This window comes from Cydia strobilella, chromosome 20 (genome assembly GCF_947568885.1).
Source record: "Cydia strobilella chromosome 20, ilCydStro3.1, whole genome shotgun sequence".
Classification (NCBI taxonomy): domain Eukaryota; kingdom Metazoa; phylum Arthropoda; class Insecta; order Lepidoptera; family Tortricidae; genus Cydia; species Cydia strobilella.
The window spans coordinates 3,158,115-3,179,780 of NC_086060.1; the positions used below are offsets into that span (position 1 = coordinate 3,158,115).

The 21,666-nt window shown below is 38.0% G+C and overlaps 1 protein-coding gene across 1 annotated transcript; it reads right to left on the bottom strand.

Moving 5' to 3' along the window:
• Positions 1–1,075: 1,075 nt before the first annotated feature.
• Positions 1,076–21,252, bottom strand: LOC134750773 (myrosinase 1-like). The gene is made up of 6 exons (XM_063686015.1): positions 21,230–21,252; positions 20,124–20,242; positions 17,902–18,572; positions 2,548–2,859; positions 1,744–1,985; positions 1,076–1,256 (listed from the first exon to the last, which is right to left on the bottom strand). Exons 1-6 carry the CDS (start codon positions 21,250–21,252, stop codon positions 1,097–1,099), a joined length of 1,527 nt encoding a protein of 508 aa, XP_063542085.1. The 3' UTR covers positions 1,076–1,096.
• Between the last annotated feature and the right edge of the window lie 414 nt (positions 21,253–21,666).

Here is a 21,666-nt window from a genome sequence, read left to right on the forward strand (position 1 = left end):
ACTCACATGGCCCACAATCGCCCAAATACACGCTCGTGAAAAACATCGCAAATACGATCTGGCGGCAGAAGATCTTAGAGCCTCATTTACCCCCCTTGTGGTCTCCTACCCATACCCATCTCACACTGTACTCGTACTCATACCTACACAATATTCATGCATGGCCATGCCAAACTATACTTATACGTACTCATACAATACTCATACCCAAGTAAGCACCCATCCCTCACCACACCATACCCGCACTAATAGGTACCTATACCATATTCATGTCCTTACCATACTTATAGCCATACCACTCATACTATACACATATTACAACTATACACATCTTCATACTCACATCGTACATTTTACCCACTATTGGTAGTAACTGCAAAAATAACTATGTAATAGGATATATTTATATGGGACTACAAACTTACTTATGCAGTTCATAAATCTTTAAAACGTGACTGATATTGTAATATTTTTAGGTTTTTTATGGCGTGATAAGCTAAACGCTACTTATGTTTAAAGTTTGAAGCTTGTGGGTCTGCTAGAAGTACCTTAGAATTATGATGATCTTAAGTAAGCGAGTCAGTGATAAAACTAAGGAACTTTGACGTGCAATAATTCTTAAACTACAAGTTCAAATTGAATGTTCTTGGGAATATATCTAAGCCATATTATTATTTCCTATATGTCACTGAAAATTCAGGGTTCTAGCTTTAGCCAGCACAAAATTACAGGATGTTGAAAATAGCCTGAATGGCTTCGAGAAAAGGATGGTACGGCCGTGCCTCTTTGTTTTGTTCGACTTGGCGGGGGCACTGCCGTGCCCCCAGATTTTCCGCCGGCCTGGTCACACCCGTAAACAATCAAATCGTTCTTAATTAGAAAGACCAGTTCAGAAAGGTTACCAGTTGAAAGCTTACCTACTTTCGAATTAGGAAGGGTTTGATTGGTTACGAACATACGAGCATCGCTAGTCCGGCGGACAATGATGATTTTTCTGCATTCTTAACGCGAACGCACTTTATAGGTAGGTATGTAATAAAGTTAAACAAATTTATATAATGAATACATTTACTCCTTCAACGTAGTCAAGTTGTCATCAATGTCCTTCATCTATGGTGATATTGAGGTTTTCTGGCTCGTAGTCAGCGTCGACCACTCTGTTGGCGATGATGTGTTTGGCGACCAGCGCGGATTTGCGAGCAGTTCGCGTCCTCTCGGCCGATTCGAAGTCCACCTCGTAAATACCAAAGCGCTCTCTGTTGAAACAATAATAAGTTAAATATATCGCCAATGTCAGGTTAGTTAAGTATTATGATTATTATGAATACCAGTGTTGATCGCAGTTCGCCAGTTAGATTTCTGAGTTGCAAATTTTCACGACTCGCACGATATCTGAAGGTCTACCGCGAACATCGAAGGATTCAAGTAACAATCCCTTCTCTATAGGTAATTTCTGATGTTTTGACTTAAAGTTTGACTAAGGGCCTCTTTCACCAATCACTAACCCGGGGTTAACCGGTTAACCTGGAGTTACCATGGTTACCAGTACAATTTGACACTGGGTTAACGGTTTAACCGGTTAACCCCGGATTAGTGGGATGGTGCAAGTGGCGCTTAAACTTAGTTTCCAAAATAACGACATTTTTTAAACGAAATTCATTACAATTTCCTATGAGCAACATAATTTTCTCCATCCTAAATGAAAACTTGTCTTATTTCATGCGATGTCTGTAGATTACTTACGTGTATCCCTCCAACCACTCAAATGCGTCCATGAAACCCCAGGCCATGTATCCTTTTATCTGCACGACTCCCTCATCCAGCACATCCAGCAGGTCGTTCAGCTTGGCTCTGTAGTAAAGGATGCGATCGTCATCCTCAAGACCGCCGGTTGTGGACCATCCATTGTCCGTCACGTATATGACTGGGCTGTTGTATCTTATGTGTACGTCGTTTAAGGTGTTGTATAAGCTGAGGGGGGCTAGCTGTTGAACAACGTTCTTGATTAGATTTTTTTGTAAGGGGATTACACTTTACACACAACAAGGTTCCTGACTCTCCTGTGTCCTTAAGTTAAGGGCTTTTAGGGGTATCTACTCCCTTGTTATTTACCCTAAGATAAAATCATTACTGATATGCAGACACACTGTACACTGGGTTATCATGGCAACACACTAATAATATTAGACTAATACCGTTCGAGAAATGGGCCCCTAACCTTCCAACCCCGACGGGAAACTTAGCCTTATTGAGACTAGGCGGGTTTCCTAAAGGTGACGCGCGTTCTGATGCCAATTGCAACTGCATTACTTAACTGTACGATGTTTTACTACACCGAAAAGCGATTGGGTAGGTTCCTACCTAGGATCCTAATAAACTTTTTCCTAGTTAAAGTATAAAGTATCAGTATATATGTACCTAAGGTCTGTTTTTTTTATTCCGTAGACTAAAATGACGTTTCATGTGTAAGACATGACATTTCTTAGTACCACATGAAATGTCATTTTAGTCTACGGAATAAAAAAAAAACAGAATTTATACACTTACTCTTAACCAGGAAGACGCTGCCGTAGGCCATTCATCGGGCGTAGACGTGCCTACATTCGTATCGTCCGCCAGGCTCGGCACGATATTACCTGCCTCATAATCACTAGCGTAAGCGTAGACATAAGAGGCTGTGTAGTGACCAATACCAATGAAGTCCGAAGCGCCTTGCACGAGGGCTATCTCTTCCTCAGTGAACTCTGGGAGACGAGATCTGGGGTAGCCCTGTTCCTCGCTTTTTGCGGCAACGCGCTCAGCGAACTCCTTGGGCCAGCCACCTTGCTCCGTGAAAATGGGATCGGAGTATATGGCCCACTGAAAAGGATAAGGATTAAAACTCTTATTTTGAACAATTTTCCAGCACCAATTTTTATAGAAGTGGCAGTTGTTCATGGCATTTTACCGGTACCGACTGTAAATTCGGTATTTTTTGATGCGATTTTTTTTCCTATGGGGCAGGTCAACCAAAACCCTCCATAAAAAGGGATATTTTTGCGTCAAAAACTTTTTTCTTTTACTTTTTCCTAACAAGAACACGTTACCGAATATGTCCTTAAACGGATCCCCACATTTATTTATATTTTTGACCTAAGTAATTAGGCCAAGCAATAAGAAAGTATAGAGGCAAATGCTGGGAACTCAATTTTTGACTCCTTAACTTTGTTTCGACTAGTTAGGAGGCATAATATCAAAAGTCCCCGACCGTAACCCCGGTGCCGAGGGGTAGAGGGGATTTGAAGTTTCCATTTTTCGGGTTTTCACATATCTTGGAAACTTTGCGTCTTGGCAACATGACTACTCAAATAAAACGAAAGCTGATTAAATTTGCTACGAGTTTCATTCAGTCAAATTTTTCGATATCTTGAATAGTTTTCGAGATATTCTCTATTGAAAGTTTATTTGGGGCTCTTAATTTTATCTTGATATCTACATCAATGAAGCCACTACTAGGCCATGTTTGGTATCGGTAATAGGGAGTGTCAAATTCATTTAAATTTTAAACAAATACCTTTTTTTAACCCCTCTTCACGCTTAAACCGCTGAATCGATTTAGGTGAAATTTGGTAAGTATAGAGATGTTGTAAGTTCCGAGACAGGACATAAGATTTTTTATCTCAAAAATCATACTTTGAAGGTGTGAAATTTGCTGTAAGAGGAATTCAGCTTCTTCGCTGAAGTTGAATTCCTGATGTTAATACTGTTTAAGTTTAGGTTTGAAGTCATGTTTGGCATTCTTTTCAAACATGTATACCATCCCAAATACTATTTAGCCGGTTCAGCGGTTATGGATTCCCCGTACAAACTTCCATCCAACTTTTGACACACTAAAAAGTTAACTTTGGCATGCCCTCCCATCCCGAAGGCCTTATAATTATTTTCAAATCGATATCAATAGATGGCGCCAACTGTCACGATCGACCATTACGAAATTTTTATCCTACAGATTAAGACTTAATTAATGGTATTTAAAGTGTCATTAATTCAAAACATTATAAATTAAATACAAACATCAATAAAAGCACGAATTCAATGCATTATTTTAGAAGTTATAAATCACAACTATATGGCGAACGTCTTCGACGTAAACACACATAAGTAACAGCATGCGACAGTTTTTGGGCTTTCCAAATAATATTGAATATTGACACTAGATGGAGCCGACCTGCGCACTGAGAAACGCGGGTCGAGATTTTGTTTCAGTGTGCGTGCGGCGACCATAGATACAAGTCGCGCACACATACAAACCGCGCGCGGTGCGTTGTATCACGTTGCATGAAGATAACATACTTTGCTCTGAGGGCCTACCGCGAACCACGTTCGACGTGTTGCCTCCCTGTCACACTTACATACGAATTTACAAGTGCGACAGAGAGGCAACACATCGAACGTGCTTCGCGGTAGGCCCTCTGTTTATGTTCATCAAAACGGGACGAGTGTGTGCGTTCCGTTTCATCCATCTATCCTGCGTTTTGTTTCTCGTTTTTAAGGTGTGATGTTATGTTTGATTTCAAATAATTACGTATAAGTTATAAATTACGAAAATTATCACAAAATGTAAAAAAGGGACCGGTGAATACATATAATCTAAATGGGTGTTTTAAAGTAGGCCTGATGTTAAAATACAAATTAAAAACGCAAAGCGCAATGTCTTTTACTACTGCATTATCAAAACGCAAGAATACTTTGTAAACAGAATCCAGTTTTTGGAGTTTTCACTTCGCTTGGTTTCCGAGTCAAACGCGCACCTTAGGTACCTTTTTATTTACTAATTTCCTGCAACCAATAATTGCAATCGACGACCTGGCATTCAAACGGACTTTTGACGGACATTCCACATACGCGACTGGCAATTAATAGGACTCCGACAATTACTCACGACGACCTGGCTTGGATTTGGACTCGAAAATCCGCTACAATTTGATACGCCGTACCGTACGCTTTCGAAAACAGAAGTAATGCAGAAAAATGCCGCCCACGTGTTCGTATTACCAATGCAAGGCCATGACCGGTCAGAAGTCGATGTTCCGCTTCCCAACTGGCGACAGTGCTCGATTGCAAACTTGGATTGTCAACTGTGGTAAGTCTTTACTACTTTCTAAAGCTTTCTTACATTAAACTTTCCTCTAACCAATTCAATAATTGATTTAAGACGAAAGTGGAGGACCCGCGCGAAATCGCCTTTTTATACAAACGTAGTCCTCATTTTCCTCTCTGGATATTAACATTATTGAGAATATTTTGACACAATTTTTTGTATATAAACCACAGCTATGTTAGATTTTTTCGAATTTTTAATTAAGTATTATAAGAGAAAAAAAAAAAAAAAAATTGTATGAAATCTGTTTTCGCTCCTAATTTTCAAAATAGTCAAACATAGGGGCATAGCTATGGTTAATATACATATGTACATCCAATTATGTAAAAATATCTTCCATAATGTCAATATCCAGAGAGGAAAATGGGGACTAACATAGTATGGAGATACGGCCATCCCCTTTCCTCTTAAAAAGTGTTTGCAGTTTAGGTATGTTGTATTGACAATGTACATATTTGTCTATTGATATAAAATATACCTAAACAGATTTTGTTTCAATAAATTATAATTTTTTGTGGTAACAGGTATGTTACATATTACAGAGATACAGTGACAAATAATGTTATTGTCACAGATCATGCAATCCTAGTGTATCGTTGTGTAGATGCCAATTAAAAGGTGTTCCAATCCATTGCATTTTGAAATTTTATTTTTGTCTTTTGTGTTGGAAAGTATTAATTATGGGCAGTTAAACTTTAAGTATGAAACATAATTCAACACGGATAGATGTTTAGGAAATCAAGTTTTCCAAATACCCACCTACATCATTTTACAAGCATCTAATTTAGCCTTAAAAACAATGGAAATTATGTACATTTGGCATCTAATTCTAACTATTGGCATAGGCACTAGTTTTAATGAAAGTGATTTCCCGCTGATTTTCCAATCCCGCTGATTCTCATAATATTGTCACAGATCACATAAATATTGTCCTTTAATGAAGAGTTAGTTAGTTACATAACTTATAAAAAACTCATTGGTACAAGCCGGGGATACCTCCGGATGGAAAATTGCATGCTCTTAGCGCTAGGCTACCAGCAGTTATTTATATGGAAATAATATTAGTTGATATTTTGTATATTATATGTAAAGTATGTAGCCATATTTTAGTTGGTTAATATTAATATTTACATGTACCAGTGAAAAGTTCTTGTTCTTATAATTTAATAATTGTTTGCTGACACAATGTTTGCCTTGCATAAGTAGTAGTAAATACCTTTTTGCATTAAATCCTCTTTAATACAAGCTTAATTTAACCTAAACATAAAACCAAGTTCTTTAGGGGAGGATTCAAGTACGCAGCAACAAAAATTTGGAATGATCTCCCACCACCACTAAGAACTCCTATGCCGTTGCTAAAATTCAAGAAACTGGTTAAAGTACATTTACTAAGAATACAGAAAGGAAATCCCCCCCTAACTATCTAACGAATAAATAAAAAACAATATAACAATATAACTAATAAAAATATATATATATATATACACAAACACACACACCACACACACACACACACACACACACACACACACACACAGCTATAAGCAGCCGCGCCGATCGCATATATATAATATGACCAGTATAGGTACATACTGGTTTGAGCAATGGTGTGTAACGACCGACCAAAAGGGGCCCGTCTGAAAATCAGCGCTGGGTATATCAACATATATCTAGCAAAAGCTGAGACTGGTACCCATTGCCTATACCACAAACAGACCTAGATGTAGTTTACTGTTTCAATTTTCTTTTTTTTTTCTGTGCATGTTTTCTATGTTTTTTTTTTGGTTTGGCTCTTGTGCAATGTTTTTATATTTTTCTTCTGGTATAAGCAATAAAACATATTTTATTTTTATTTTTTATTTTTTTAGTTTCACCTGTCTTGTTGCTGTCTGTGTAGTGTAGACACAGACAGACGTCTGGTGGACGTCTGTATTCAAGTATTGCAAGTTAGGCTTAGGCCCAGGCCCACTTCCCGGTTTCCAATGAAGCTGAAAATTTGCATACATATGTAAGAAGGGTGACAATGCAATATTGTGGTACCATCGAGCTGATCTGATGACGGAGACAGGAGGTGGCCATTGGAACTGAGATAAAACAACGCCACCTAATTGTGTTTGGGTTTGGGCTTTCCACAGGCAACGCAAGAGAAGTACTTACAGTCAGCAATAAAAGTTTTTATCAAAAATGAAATTTTTGACAAAAAACTAAAAAAAGAGTTTAAATAAATATCATTTTCAGGTAACATGACCATTGCCCACTTGTCTCGAGATGCTCTTCGTCACAAATATGTCTGCATTGATCATTTCGAAAAGCGGTTCATTCAAATGATTGAATAAGTTAGCCGTACCTGTCCATTACAAAGGAGATCCATCGACAGAGAACTTCCCAGATTCACCAGTTGCGTCAACATCAGAAGGTATGTGATTACCTATAATTAATTAGCTCGTGCATGTCGTTACCTATACCTATCGTATGTATATATTCAGTGTCTTTGTTGGTGATGTGAAAAAAGATGCCCGTTTGCGAACTTCGGTGTTCGCGGTATAGTCCTGGCGGTTCACCTCGAAATTCAGTAAAATGCTGCAAATGGTGTTAAAGCTGTGAACATCGGCATGATTGATATTTAGTCTATACAGGGTGACCTTAGCCATTCGACAGACCCTGAAATCCCACGTAGGGTTACTTCTCAGGAATGCTCTATAACTTCCAAAACTTGTTCATAGATGGCAGCACCAGTCTCTCTCGCTACAACGTAAATCCGTAAGGAGTTCGTTTAGGAGGTGCAAGCGCGCACTGCTTGCCCTTAGAGCTGGTCAAAGACGCCTAGTCTTACTAAGATGGCATATAGTCGAGAAATTCGGACGGGCACCGCCGTGGCGGGGTGGCCTAGGGGTTCATGGCGTTAGCCGCGATAGCTAAAGACGCCGGTTCGAATCCGGCCTTCACCACTGGAGGGCTTCGTCACTTTTTCTTAAATATATGAGACATCTATTACTGTTCTTAATTTATATATAGTAGTGTGACTACTTAAAAAAACACAAAATCAAAATATTTAATAAAATAATTTGATTTGTTCCCAAAACTTGTTAATGCTCTATAACGTTAATATTTTTTTAATTAGAACAAAAGATAAAAAAATAAATGTTCAAACAAAAGTTATTTCCAATAATCGACAACAAAAATAAACATGCTGTATTAATCATTGGCAGTGCTGTTGACAATTTGTTCGAAAATGTACGGCAATGATGACATTTGTCAAAAGTCAGAATCGTATTAGTGTCATAAATAAAAAAGATAATCACAAAGGTCGAAGAAGGTTTCATACTATTTATTACCTCAGGAGCTACTAACACATACATCAGGCTGCTCTAAAGTAAAAAATCGTAATTTGTTAATTTCTTCGTAACCGCTACACCCGTTGTTATGATACCTACTTTGTATACTGGTTCTAAATACCCTAATGCATATGTATATTTCGGCTGTGTCCAATGGCTAAGGGACACCCTGTATAAATCAATTTGACTCGAAGCACCAAAAAAACAGGAGAAATTTGTTTTTGTTTAGAAACCTATTATATCGTGTATGCTATTAAATGAAAGGGCATTCTAAGCCGGTACTAAAAATATGTCTCGTCATTACATTTTAGTCACGTGTTTTAAATAAAAATAAAAATAATTTTCAATACCTACCAAGTCCTCCTCCTCCCAGATATGATATGATACGATACTTCAGATACGATATGGCAGTTTTTTTGTATAATATACTATAGGTACAAATCATTCGTGATACCCTCATATCTAACCCCAAGAACGAAATTTTGAAAATAATTCCATTGTTTTTTTTTTTTTTCAATATTACAAAGTAACAGTTCTGCTTCAGTACCTATTTTACGAGACTATCCATAAGCAGGGGGGTGTCACTGCGCAGTTTAGGTATATTTGGCCGGCGCACCGCCCGGGCAGGTGTATGGCAGTGGGCTGCCGCTCGGCTCGCACGATAGTCGTGTCACGTGCTCACGTGGCGCTCGCGCAAAATTGAAAAATTTGAAAATACGCAATGGCTTCGAAACCTAAATCGCGATCTAATCTGTATAAAAGATAATGTTCTGTTTACGGATGTCTGAATAAACGGAAGAACCAAGAAGCAGAAAAAAACATTTTTTTAAAATTCCGGACTATATTGACCGACATATTTTCAAAGGAATAAGTACTTATGTGGCATACCTACTTCCGTGAGAATCAGACATACTATCTCCGGCTAAAAATTTTATGTTTACAGAATCAACGTTTGTAATTCCTACATATTTATCTTAAAAATAATAAATCAGTAGGTATAGGTACAAAAACTTGTCGCGTGACAACCCCGTGCCGACACTCGCAGCTCGGTCATAAAACTGCGGCGCGCAAAGAAGATTCACGGTTCGTGCGCGGTTATAAGTTTCAATTTTGCTTGCAGGCGGCGAGTGTAGGTATAATTTTATACCTAAATCTGGCTTTTGTGAAGGAGTGAATTTTCTGTACGGTAGTTCTATTAGTTATTCTGTGCCATAAGTCTCGTTCCCTATTACTAAGACTTCGCTGTCTGTCTGTCTGTCTGTCCGTCTGTCTGTCACCAGGCTGTATCTCATGAACCGTGATAGCTAGACAGTTGAAATTTTTACAGATGATGTATTCTGTTGCCGCTATAACAACTAATACTAAAAAGTACGGAACCCTCGGTGGGCGAGTCCGACTCGCACTTGTCCAGTTAAAAAAAACTAATGAAATTATTTTCAAAATTACTTTCTTGGATATTAGGTATTATTTGAGATATACTTTACAATGCGACCCCCGCTCTGGATCGTACCTGGTTCAACAGATCTCAATTGCAGTGCAGCGAGGGAATGCTGCAGGCATCATGGGAACTTTTGAGCCGGGTACGATGCAGGGTGGAGGCGCATATTAGACCTTTAGTTTATTAGTTTTAGATTATTAGTTTTAATTATTGTTTGTAAATGGATTATATTGCGTATGATTAGAAAAGAAAATTATACCCAGAATATACTTTACAAAAAATTATTCAACGGTATCGTATCTGAAGAAGCCCAAACTTGGTATGTTTTGAAAATTATCGTCACTGCAATGTAATGATGTGATATATTTTTAGAACCGGCTCAAGATGCCCTTTTATTGAATACTACACACGTTACGATAGGACTCTACTCCTGTTTTTTTTTCTGGTGCTTCGGGTCAAATTTATTTATATGGACTAAAGATCAATCTTGCCGATTTTCATAACTTTAACACAATTTGCAGCGTTTTGGGGAGGCCTTTGCCCAGCAGTGGGACACTAAATTACGCTGATAAAAAAAAACCGGCCAAGTGCGAGTCGAACTCGCGCTCCAAGGGTCCCGTACATTTACACAATTTAAACAATGTATTTTTTATGTGAAATGTCTTTAAAAAACCCGTAGGTGTCGGATCAATAACTAAGTAATTAAGTCCGACTCACGCTTGACTGCACATGTATAATAGGTTTTCCTATGTGCGTGTAAAGATCTATTTTGTGTATTTTTTATCAACATTTTTAACCCAGTTGTTTCGGAGATAAAGGGAGGGAATGGTCGTTTCTTGAATAACTTCTAAACTGTTTATCTTAAAATTATAAAGAAATATATTTCAGATTCTCACAATGAGCTCTTCCATTTGGTATGTAACACGATATAGTTTGAAAACTTTTTTATTTTTATTTTCTCATTTACCCCCCAAAAGCCACCGTGTTTAAAATGTATTTGTTTACGTTTCATGCCCGTCTTTGGGTCACAAACTTCCATATGTATACCAAATTTCAACTTAATTGGTCCTGTAGTTTCGGAGAAAATAGGCTGTAACAGACGGACAGACAGACAGACAGACGCACGAGTGATCCTATAAGGGTTCCGTTTTTTCCGTTAGAGGTACGGAACCCTAAAAAATAGTAGGTATATTATTATATAGCAGTTCGTTACAATATTATGTACCTATTTTTTTTTCTAGGCCAAGGACCGACAGAATTAAAAGTATTAACACCAAAAAAGTTTACCCTGGTGTTAAAAATCAAGAAGAAAATGAGGAGGAAATATTTACGACACCGAAAAAACGCAAGCGACCAGCCGATAGCGACACACCGAATTGTAAAAGATTAAAAACTGTTATTGAAGATACCAAAGAAAGAAAGAATGAAGCATAGGCGATTGCAGAAAAAAAATCAGAATAAGAAATTAATAAATTTAAGCGCTTAATCTATTCCTAATCATTCGACACCCTTCCTGTGGAAGGGTGCATGTGGGAGTTCTCGTCCGCATTTCTGCTTTGGAGACTGTCGCGCCTCACCGTGTAGGGCGATCATCCGTTGTCGTGTCTTGGCTATGGACAGCTGTGCGTCTGTGAAGCGAGGCCCAGTTCCTGACTACGCCACTGTCCCACCTACCCGCTACTACGCTCAGGAGGCTATGAGTGTGGCGGCTGACGCAGACTTTGTAGAGCGTCGCGGCGCAGCGCTTGTGTGGCGTCGCATGGAAACCGTCCAGCCGTCCACGTGCGCGTGCGCAAACATGCCAGACGTTCAGGGTGCTGCCGCGGCAGCCGCAACAACACCCTGAATGCGTCATTATATTGAACCTGCAATGTATTCAGTGAGCGAGCGAGCCTATAACACAAATAAGGTAATCAAATGCTTATAAGGGATTTGAGGCATTAAATGACAGGTTGTCTTCTCCACGGTTATCTTTAGCTATCAAAAATAAACATATCCTCCTTAACTTCTTGTTGTTGTTTTTATTTAATTCTATGTTTTAGCAATTTACTTATAGGAATACAATTTGTGTTTATCTTTAAGAAATAGAATCACACAGAACCTGATATTATCATGTTTTGCTTTTTTAGGGTTCCGTACCCAAAGGGTAAAAACGAGACCCTATTACTAAGACTCCTCTGTCCGTCTGTCTGTCATCATGCTGCATCTCATCAACCGTGATAGCTAGGCAGTTGAAATTTTCACAGATGATGTATTTTTGTTGCCGCTATAACAACAAATACTAAAAAGTACGGAGCCCTCGGTGGGCGAGTCCGACTCGCACTTGTTCGGTTTTTTAAAAGTAGGTAGGGATATTTTTTTTGACATACCAGTTCTGAAGGCTCTATATATGTTTAAGAAACATATGGGACAGTTGTATTTTATTTATCTACTGAGCAAAGTGGCAAAGCATTTGATGCAAATTTTGAGTTGTTTCCTCATGTTGGCTAACTGGCACCGTGCGAAGATTATGGTGGGGGTAAGTAAAACGATCGCAGCGCATAAGGTGGTAAAAATTGGCAACTAACGGACGTTAGCGTCTTTAACATTTCATACAAGTTATATGGGTCGAAGTGAAACTTTAATTTACGATTACTCCTGAGATATTCATTTTAATTGTATCTTGTATGAGACCATTGTAATCTGTATGAAATGCTTAATAGAACTAACGTATTTAATTTGATAATTATTAATACTGTATCCGTGTAAATAGTTTTGCAAATACCACATACTATGAAATCTGTTTCTGTTTGTAGAAGATAAGAATGGGTATACTTAGTAAGTTATCCTTAAAAGATAGACATACATCATCGCGTGCCATCGCGGACTTTTTAGTAGGTAAACCAATGAAAGCTGACTTCATTAGCAAATATCTTCATATTTCAACCAATTTACACAAAACCTTAACAAACTATACGCCTTAACCATCCTTAACTTTCCTCGAGAATCACCCTACTTATTCATAGGTGAAAACCGCATAAAGGCTCCGTCACACACGCGCGTTTTGCGGGCGGAGCGTGAGCGGAGCGCAATGAAAGCGCTCCCGTCGCGCCGGCGTCCGCTCCGTCCGCAAAACGCGCGTGTGTGACGGAGCCTTTATAGTACATTTCGATGCTAGTGCGGAAAGTATGTCATTACGAGTACCGAGATATCTTGCCAAGAGCCGTAGGCGAGTGGCAAGACTCGGGACGAGTGAAGAATGACATTTCCGCACGTGTATCGAACGACGTTTTTTAATACAGTTGCGATAAAATGTGACGTTTTCAACTAAAAGGTACCACATTGTCGGTTGTCGATAAGGTTGATTTCAAATTGAAGCTTTATGGGAAGAACCAACGTTATTGACAACCGACAATAACTACCCTTTTGGTTGAAAACGGCGCAAATAAGAAAAACAACAAGTAAGGAATAAAAACAATATCGCATGTTGCCTTTGGAAACAGTAAGAAAAAACGCTTCTTCTTTGACAGGCGTTTCGGCAGCTATTCCTACCTCTACCTTCCAGAGCTATTCCGTTCCATACAGACAACTTATTAAGAACGGTTTTTCAATTTTCAATATTAAAAAATAAACGTGTTATAATGATAAAGAGGTAAGTAATAAAATATGAAATATGTATATTTTTCGTATTCTTACATTAACAGTAGGTTTTTATGTTGGTTACGACGTTTAAAGGAAACTAATATTAACACTCATCAATAAGTAGTCATGAATTAAAACAAGTATTAATTTCAAAAATTGGAAAAGTAAAAAGCGAAGCGAATACCAACTTTCCGCACGCTAAACCGCTACGTAAAGTAGCACTTTTTGAGCAACTGTATTAAAAAATATATTATAGGGGTACGAGCTTAATAGACTGCGATCGGCATAAACTTCTAATGTCAACTCATGGTAGCCGCACTGAATAAGCCACAAAACACGCTTAGGTAGTAGTCCATAAAATCCATAAATCCTAAAAAAAAGTTTTCTGCGTTTCATTTTTTAATGCAATCTTAGAGTTAAAACCACGCAAAGCAACACCCGTTCGTCCAGTCGCCCAGCGAGAGCGAGAGCGGCAAGTGCGGCGAGGCCCGAGGCTAGCACAATGTTCTATGGCGCGAGTCACGCTAATTGACTCTCGCGTGTCTACTGCACAAATTAGACGATGAAACGATGGGTAGGTACTAGGTAGTAGGTACCGACACCGACCGGTAATTGGGGCATTTTCTATGAAAAGGGACCTTATTGTCGATGGCGCTTACGCCGCACAGCGTCGCGCGGCATTGCATTTATATCGGAGCATCGTTAATAATGGCGTAAGCGCCATCGACAATAAGGTCCCTTTTTATAGAAAATACCACAATTGTAATAGTAGCGAGCGGTCGACTCACTTTATGCACAGACTATGCTCAGTTTGTTGTGTAAATTTCATGCTCGAATGACATTCACGCCATACGTACGCTCGTCTAACAAAAATTTATACCTAATTAAATTTAAAATGCCATATTGTGCAGTATTAAGCTGCAGAAATCACAGCGGTTTAAAAAAACCTTTCACGTGGAGGTATCTCCTATCACCGGTGGTTATTTCTTACAATATAATCCGATAAATACGAAAAGTCTGTTTATTTTGCATTATTTACGATTGTCGTTAAGTAAAACTATATTTTATTTGTTTAAACTTAGAGTTCATAATCCTTTGTCACTATTCTTTACGTTTATCTGGAATATTCGCTATCCTAAATGTCAAATAACTTAAATGCTGCGCAATGTCGATATTTATATCGATAAAGTTAAAGCTTGAAATATCGTAACAGTACGATATTTCAAGTTTGATGTTTGGTTAGTAGGTAATAAATTATTATTTGGGATAATCAATGTCTATAAGTAAATATGGCAGCTCTGGTCATCAAGCACTAAGTTAAGTCGGGGTCATTTCATGGCAACCTTTCAAACCTTTGTATTCCTTTATATACATTTATTTGTTCTTGTTTTTTACACCCATCATATTTTCATCGTTAATATAATTAGACTAGGTACTTAATGTACTTATGCGTACAATGCATGCAACGTGCCATGAATAAATGATTTATATTTTCCATTTCTTTATTATTAAATGTTTTAGATTTCCAAAAGATGCCGATATTAAAAATAAATGGATTAATGCTACTGGGCAAGAAAATTAGTTTCCCCAAAAATAAAGCACCATTTGCTCGCAGCATTTCTTAGAGAAAGATTTTTGGGGATAAAATTGACATACATCTGATCTCATCTAGCGTCCACACGCCTAAAACTTAATTACTAATTTAGTAATTATTTGTGACATTCGGGCTCACTAAATTAATAAAAAGTGTTTCTTACCACGCAAACTAACGTCAAATATTGGAATTTTGCAGCGCCCCTTCCTGATTTGATAGGCATGGGATCGATGATCCAGTTTAATGTTTGCTTACACACCATACAATTAATTTGACAATTGAATCAGGTTGTCCCGTCTAGATTAAGCTTAAATGCTGCTACAAATTATTAAAGACGAATACTGACATAGGTAATTGCAGATTTGTGATTGCAAAATAACAACAATAACTATGATTTTATCTATTTAACCTTAAGATATATTTAATGTGACAGGCTAGCATCAGCGTGCTATGCCTTATCCAGACTCGCGCCTACCCTATCGCGCATTAACTTACTTAAGGCGTACTATGGATATTTCCATTCAATACTAACGCAAAGTGTAGACCTGTGGGGCCTGGCAGCTGATCGTGACAGAGCCTTTAAAATGCAGAAGCGCGCAGTAAGGATCATAACAGGAAAGTGTCACGACCATCCTGCAAAAGAATTATTTAAAGAATTGAAAATACTTACGCTTCCAAGTGTCTATGTCCTCACTGCGTGCAAGTATATAAGAGCAAATCTACACAACTATGTCTCCTCTACTACCAGGGAAAGAAGCACCCGACGGAGACCCCTTTTAGTTGTCCCACAACGTAAACTAGCTAAATCTAGAAAGTCACTCGCTGTTGTTGGGGCAAAATTGTACAACTCGCTTCCTGCCGAAATAATTGATGCAAGCGATACAACATTTGAAAAAAAACTCAGGGCACTCTTAACTGAACTGGCGTGCTATACCATCGACGACTTTGTCAGTAGGGCAGCCAACCCAACCACATAAAAAATAGATACGTAAGTTAAGTACCTATATTTGTAAAATGTATACTAAAAATGTAAATTAATTAGTGATAATTTAATATAACTATTTATTATACTGAAAATGACGTGTAAAATACTAAATTTTATTAATAAATATCTGAATCTGAATCTGAATCTGAATGTTTACATTAACAACCTAGTTGGTCAATAAATAAGAAACAAATTTTTAGTTAGATATTTGTTGTACTGTACTACATATTATTTTTCATACAATCACGATTATCACTACCTATATTATAATCATAAATAAAATATAATCTAAATGTTATAAAACATACGGTAATGAAATATCAATTCCTAACCGAACACACAAATATCGATAAAACACTCGGATTACACTGTCCCCTCCCTACATCGAATGAAAGAAGTTCCCAACGGTTAGCTACTCGCAGGCGTGTAGAGATCTCGAAAACACCAGTGTAACGTGACCGTGAGATCCGTAACAAACCATGCGTAATTAGATCTTACTTATACTGGTTACTTTAGCCCTTTTCTCGCCTATAATAAGTAAGTGAATTTAAAACTATAAAAAAATAGCGCCATCTGGTGTTCAGTAGTTGTATTAGGTGAACGTTGAGTGAGGTTTTGTGAGATGAATGAGATAATTAAAGTCGTATGTCTTATAACTTTGACATTATACCTTAGACCGTCGCTCGTGTAGCCTACAGTTGATAACCGTTCGAGAAATGTCAACCGGTAATAACCTATTGGTATGGAAAGTTGCTACGAATCAAAGCAATTTTGTAAGTGTGTAATGTATTTTAACATGGCTATGAATGTGTGAGTTTAGCGACACTGGTTTTTATACTAAAAGCAGTCATTTCGCATCCACTAGTTTATTAATTAGTGTTTGTAACGAAACTTTGACGCCTTACTAAAGTACCCAATCAAACTTCAAAATCATGCAAATAAATTTTAATTTTGTCGCTGATATCTGAAACGCCATCTAGTAATAATTTACCTTAAAAGTGAATGTGACGTATTGGTTTATTGCGTGGAAGCTACAACAGATGTCGCAAGAGAGGTGTTTCAACGCATGTTAGTCGTAAGAGTTGTATTAGCTCCGTGCGCCATCTAGTTCGCTACTGTGAACTAAAAAATAGCCTACAAGTATATGCTACTTAGGACGGTGCGCTTTTTTACTATGGGATTGGGTATCTGTACTAGTATTATATAATCTGTGACTTTGGTAATAAAAATTTTTTTTTTTTATTTTGTTTTTACTTAGGAACGGTGTCAATGTTGAAACCATAAATTAATTCAGCACCCCCGATTTATACGAAAGCGATACCAAACCCGGCCTAGCAGCTTCACTGATGTAGATAATCAAAATAAAAATGAGAGCCCTAAATAAACCTTCAAGAGCGGATATCTCAAAAACTATAACTTGACTGAATAAAACTTGTAACAAATTAAATCGCTTTTCATTTTGTACCTAAACATAATATATCTGTGACGTCGACTGTACCTGGGGAAAACACAGAACCCCTACTGAATTATTAGACTAAAGCCATCTGCAGCCTATTGGTTAAAATATACACCACAAAAGAGAGGTAGCTAAAATGCTAGGAAATATGACGCAAATAAATTACTTTTATAAGATTCGCCAAAAGTCCTTGGATGAGACAAGGACAATGGTGAATTTATTACTAAAATGAATGTTAAGAAATTAAGGTATATATTTGTTTTTTCTTAAATTATAGGCAGATTTGAGTTTCTGACAGTCAATTATTAACTTTATTTGGACTAAAAACTTACCTGTGATTGCTTAAAAAGTTCAGAAGCCGCCGTATCCTCCTCAGAATCCGTCAATGGCGGGTAATAGTTAATACTGATCGTGATTCCACACACCCCGCCCTGGCTGGGCTTGAAGTCGTTGTTGTACGCGTGGTACGCCTTCGCATGAGCCACCAACAAGTTCTTCGTGCACAAATACTCCCCTATACCAGTGGCATTCAGCTGAGGGGCTTTTAATGTCTGACCGTAACCTTCATAGCATATCTCCCTAGGATCATGAAGCGTCAACCAAAGTTTAACTCGATCACCAAATAAGGAAAATGCTACTCTAGCGTAATCCTCAAACCATTGACTAATGAGGGGGTTTGTAAATCCTCCCAACTCTTGGAGTTTCTGAGGCAAATCCCAACTGTACAGCGCTACCATGGGCGTGATGTTGTACTTGAGCATTTCATCGATGTAGTTGTTGTAGAAGTCAACTCCCGCTTGATTTACTTGGTTGGGGAAGCCGGTGGGCAGAATTCTGGACCAGGACAGAGAGAATCTGTAAGCATCTAAACCTAATTCCCTCATCATCTCTACGTCCCGTTTGTAGTTGTTGTAGGTATCGCATGCGATGTCTGCGTTGCTCTCGTCTGCGATCTCTTCCGGCTTGTTGTGGGTCAAGTAGTCCCACATGCTTTCTCCTTTGCCTATAAAAGCGCAGTTAAGTAATAAGGTAACGTTAGGCGAACTCAGTGGCCTACTACCCAGCTATCTATATGAGCTATCGTACGATTGAAGATGTTTGCTTTAGATTCCCAGAGGGTCTAACCAAAACCAAGACATTTGTACGAGTACAATCGACCAACACCAAACGAAAAGTAATAAGTTTTTGTCTAAAATTTCATTTTTGGTACAAGCTGTTATCGCTGACTGTACTTTTCTTTCCCCAGGTAACTAATACTCATCAATTCTAAAAACCCCCAACACAATTAGGTTTCGTTGTTTTATCACAGAGTTCCTACGGCCAACTCCTGTCGCCATCATCAGATCAGCTTAATGGTACCGTAATATTGCATTGGCGCTCGAATTACATATGTATGCAAATTTTCAGCTTCATTGGAAGTCAGGAAGTGGGTCAATAATAAAAAGCTTGCAAAAATGTATCGGGATGACAGACGTTACGTAAGGTCATGTGACTAGTTTCATTTGCGTTTTCTATCTACGATTTTTATCTTTTTTAGGACCCCGCGGTGGCAGCATTGTTCCATTTTTATTGCCTGTCACTATGCCTGTCACTTTCGCACTTACATACTTGTTAGAACGTGACAGGCATGGTGACAGGTAATAAAAATGCGACCATCGATGGCCGCTATGTATTTATATGGGAAGTCAGCTCCGGAATGACAATAGCCTGACGTCCGAAACACCATCCAGGATAGCCGGTGCAGCCGCAGCGTTTGGGAAACTAAACAACCGTGTTTGGCGATCACATGACCTTAAATTAAAAACCAAAATTATGGTCTATAAGGCCATAGTCATACCAACTCTTCTTTATGCCGCAGAAACCTGGTGCTGTTACAAAGCAGATATTAAAAGGCTGGACTCCTTCCATCTACGCTGTCATCGCTCAATTCTGCGCATAAAGTGGCAAGACAAAATACCGAACACGAAGTCTTGCGTCGCGTCAAGATGCCTGGTATCGAGGCACTCATCATCAAACATCAGCTGAGTTGGGGTGGCTACATCGTGCGCATGGGCAATAACAAATTACCCAAAGCTGTATTCTATTCAGAACTCTCTAGCGAAAAAAGGAAACTGGGGGCACCAGGGTCAGTACTTGCGCCATAAAGATGTCCTCAAGCGTCACCTGACTGACCACTTGTGGTATACCGAGTGATTTCTGGGAGGAAATTGCGATGAGTAGGTAGAACGGTATGGCGCGCAACTGTTCATAAAAGTGTAGAACAATACGAGCAGCGGCATTTGGAAGACCTGGATTCATAGTAGCAAATTATCGATAGATATTCCATCTAAATATTAAATAGCTAATAATCAAATGCAGCTTTTAATCCTGATGCGACTGCTGTATTCAGTTTATACTTCATCAGTGGGGGTTTCGTTCCTAAAGCTCAATCTCTTCCTACATATCATCGACATTGACTTTACCTAGGGAGGTACAGTAGATGTGTCTCTGTCGCTCTAATACGCAAGAGTGATAGAGATCGAGGCAGATAATGCCCTCAGAACTTTGTTCTTACCACTTATATTCCAAGCTCCCTCTATCTGGTAGGCCGTGGTAGAAGCACCAAAGATGAAATCATCAGGAAACTTCCTATCCTGCTTGACGGATGCGGCATTGCTGCCAAGCACTGCTAAGCTGCAATACAATTTATTTTTATTGTAAAATGTGTACGGCCCGAGCAGGATTTTAACTCGCGGTTACAGTGGCGGAAAATTTCCAAAAAGTTGATAAGTTCTCGGAAATTTTCACAAGAAACATAGGAAACTCTCATTTTGGAAAATGCAATGCAAGAATACAAAAAATGCAAAAAAGGTTACAAAATCGGTCAGTTCAAAATGGTGAAAAATAAATAAGAGATACTACTCCCAGAAATACGTGTGATAACTCATTGGATTCGCAAAGATGTCTAGAAAAAATGTATCCGAAGCGTTTATTCCCACATAAATAAATTAAAAAGTTATTAACTAAATAAGGGTAAAAAAGAAATATTTCTTAATTCCTCAATATCTCAAAAAGTATTAATTAACATTTAATAAATCAAAATATATATTATTAAAGAGGAGAATATTTTCAATAAAACCATCCTGACTTTCAGAAGTATCTCCATTATTTACACTTTTTATTCAACGCTCAACACAGCCCTCCTCGCCACATTTTCGGGAAACGCGCGCAGCGTGAAAAAGCGAGTACGTAATAACATTTTTTTTACTATAAGTAGTTATTTAAACATTTTTTTTAGTATTCAACAAAGAAGGAAGTTTGAGAAATTTTTTGTTGCGTAATTAGCAATTGCCTAACTCGTTAAACAAATAAATTTAATATACATTTTTACAAGTAGTACATTTTCTGACATGTTTAAAATGCACTATATATTTTTATTTATTTAAATAAATAGTTAATAGCTTTAAATTAATATGTATTGTTACGTACTCGCTTTTTCACGCCGCGCGCGTTTTCTGAAAATGAGGCGCGGAGGGCTGTGTTCAGCGTTGAATAAAAAGTATAAATAATGGAGATACAGTTCTGCAAGTCAGGATGTTTTCTACAAGAGGTTAAACCAATAAACATGAGAAAATGTTCATTATAGGCACAGAGACCTATTACTTAATATAATATTTTTACCTTAAAAGGACGAGTAGCTGCATGGCTGCTATCGGCAAAAAGCAATTAGATCAAGTTGTACGTTTCCTTATATATCGAGTGGCTGCACGTACTACTGGATTGTCTATACCTATCTACGCACTTATCTTGTATGTTTGTCAAAGGACTGTCTCATTTCAAATGGCGATTTGTCCTCTTCGTTATGTTTGTTAAGCAACTAAGGTTTTCAAGACACATTTTTGTCAAGCTCGATTTCTGATTATAGGATCTATGAGAAATCGAGGGAACTCCTTAAACGTGAAAGGCATACATATAGTGATTTTTGTATTTTAGAATAGAATAGAATAGAAATAATTTATTCGTTAGCACAAACACAGAAATAGAAAATTATACAAAACAGAGAAACCATAGAAAGAAAAAGTGCCACGAAATGGTCTCACCTCAGTATGTTGCTGGCG

Bases quoted from the DNA above. Each gene is read 5' to 3' on its own strand.
- LOC134750773 (XM_063686015.1), bottom strand. From the start codon at position 21,252: ATGCAGCTACTCGTCCTTTTAAG. The intron at 1,986-2,547 runs GTAAGTGTATAA...GTTGTTCAACAG, and splicing joins CAGCGTCTTCCTGGTTAAGA to CTAGCCCCCCTCAGCTTATA. The intron at 1,257-1,743 runs GTAAGTAATCTA...TTGTTTCAACAG, and splicing joins GAGTGGTTGGAGGGATACAC to AGAGCGCTTTGGTATTTACG.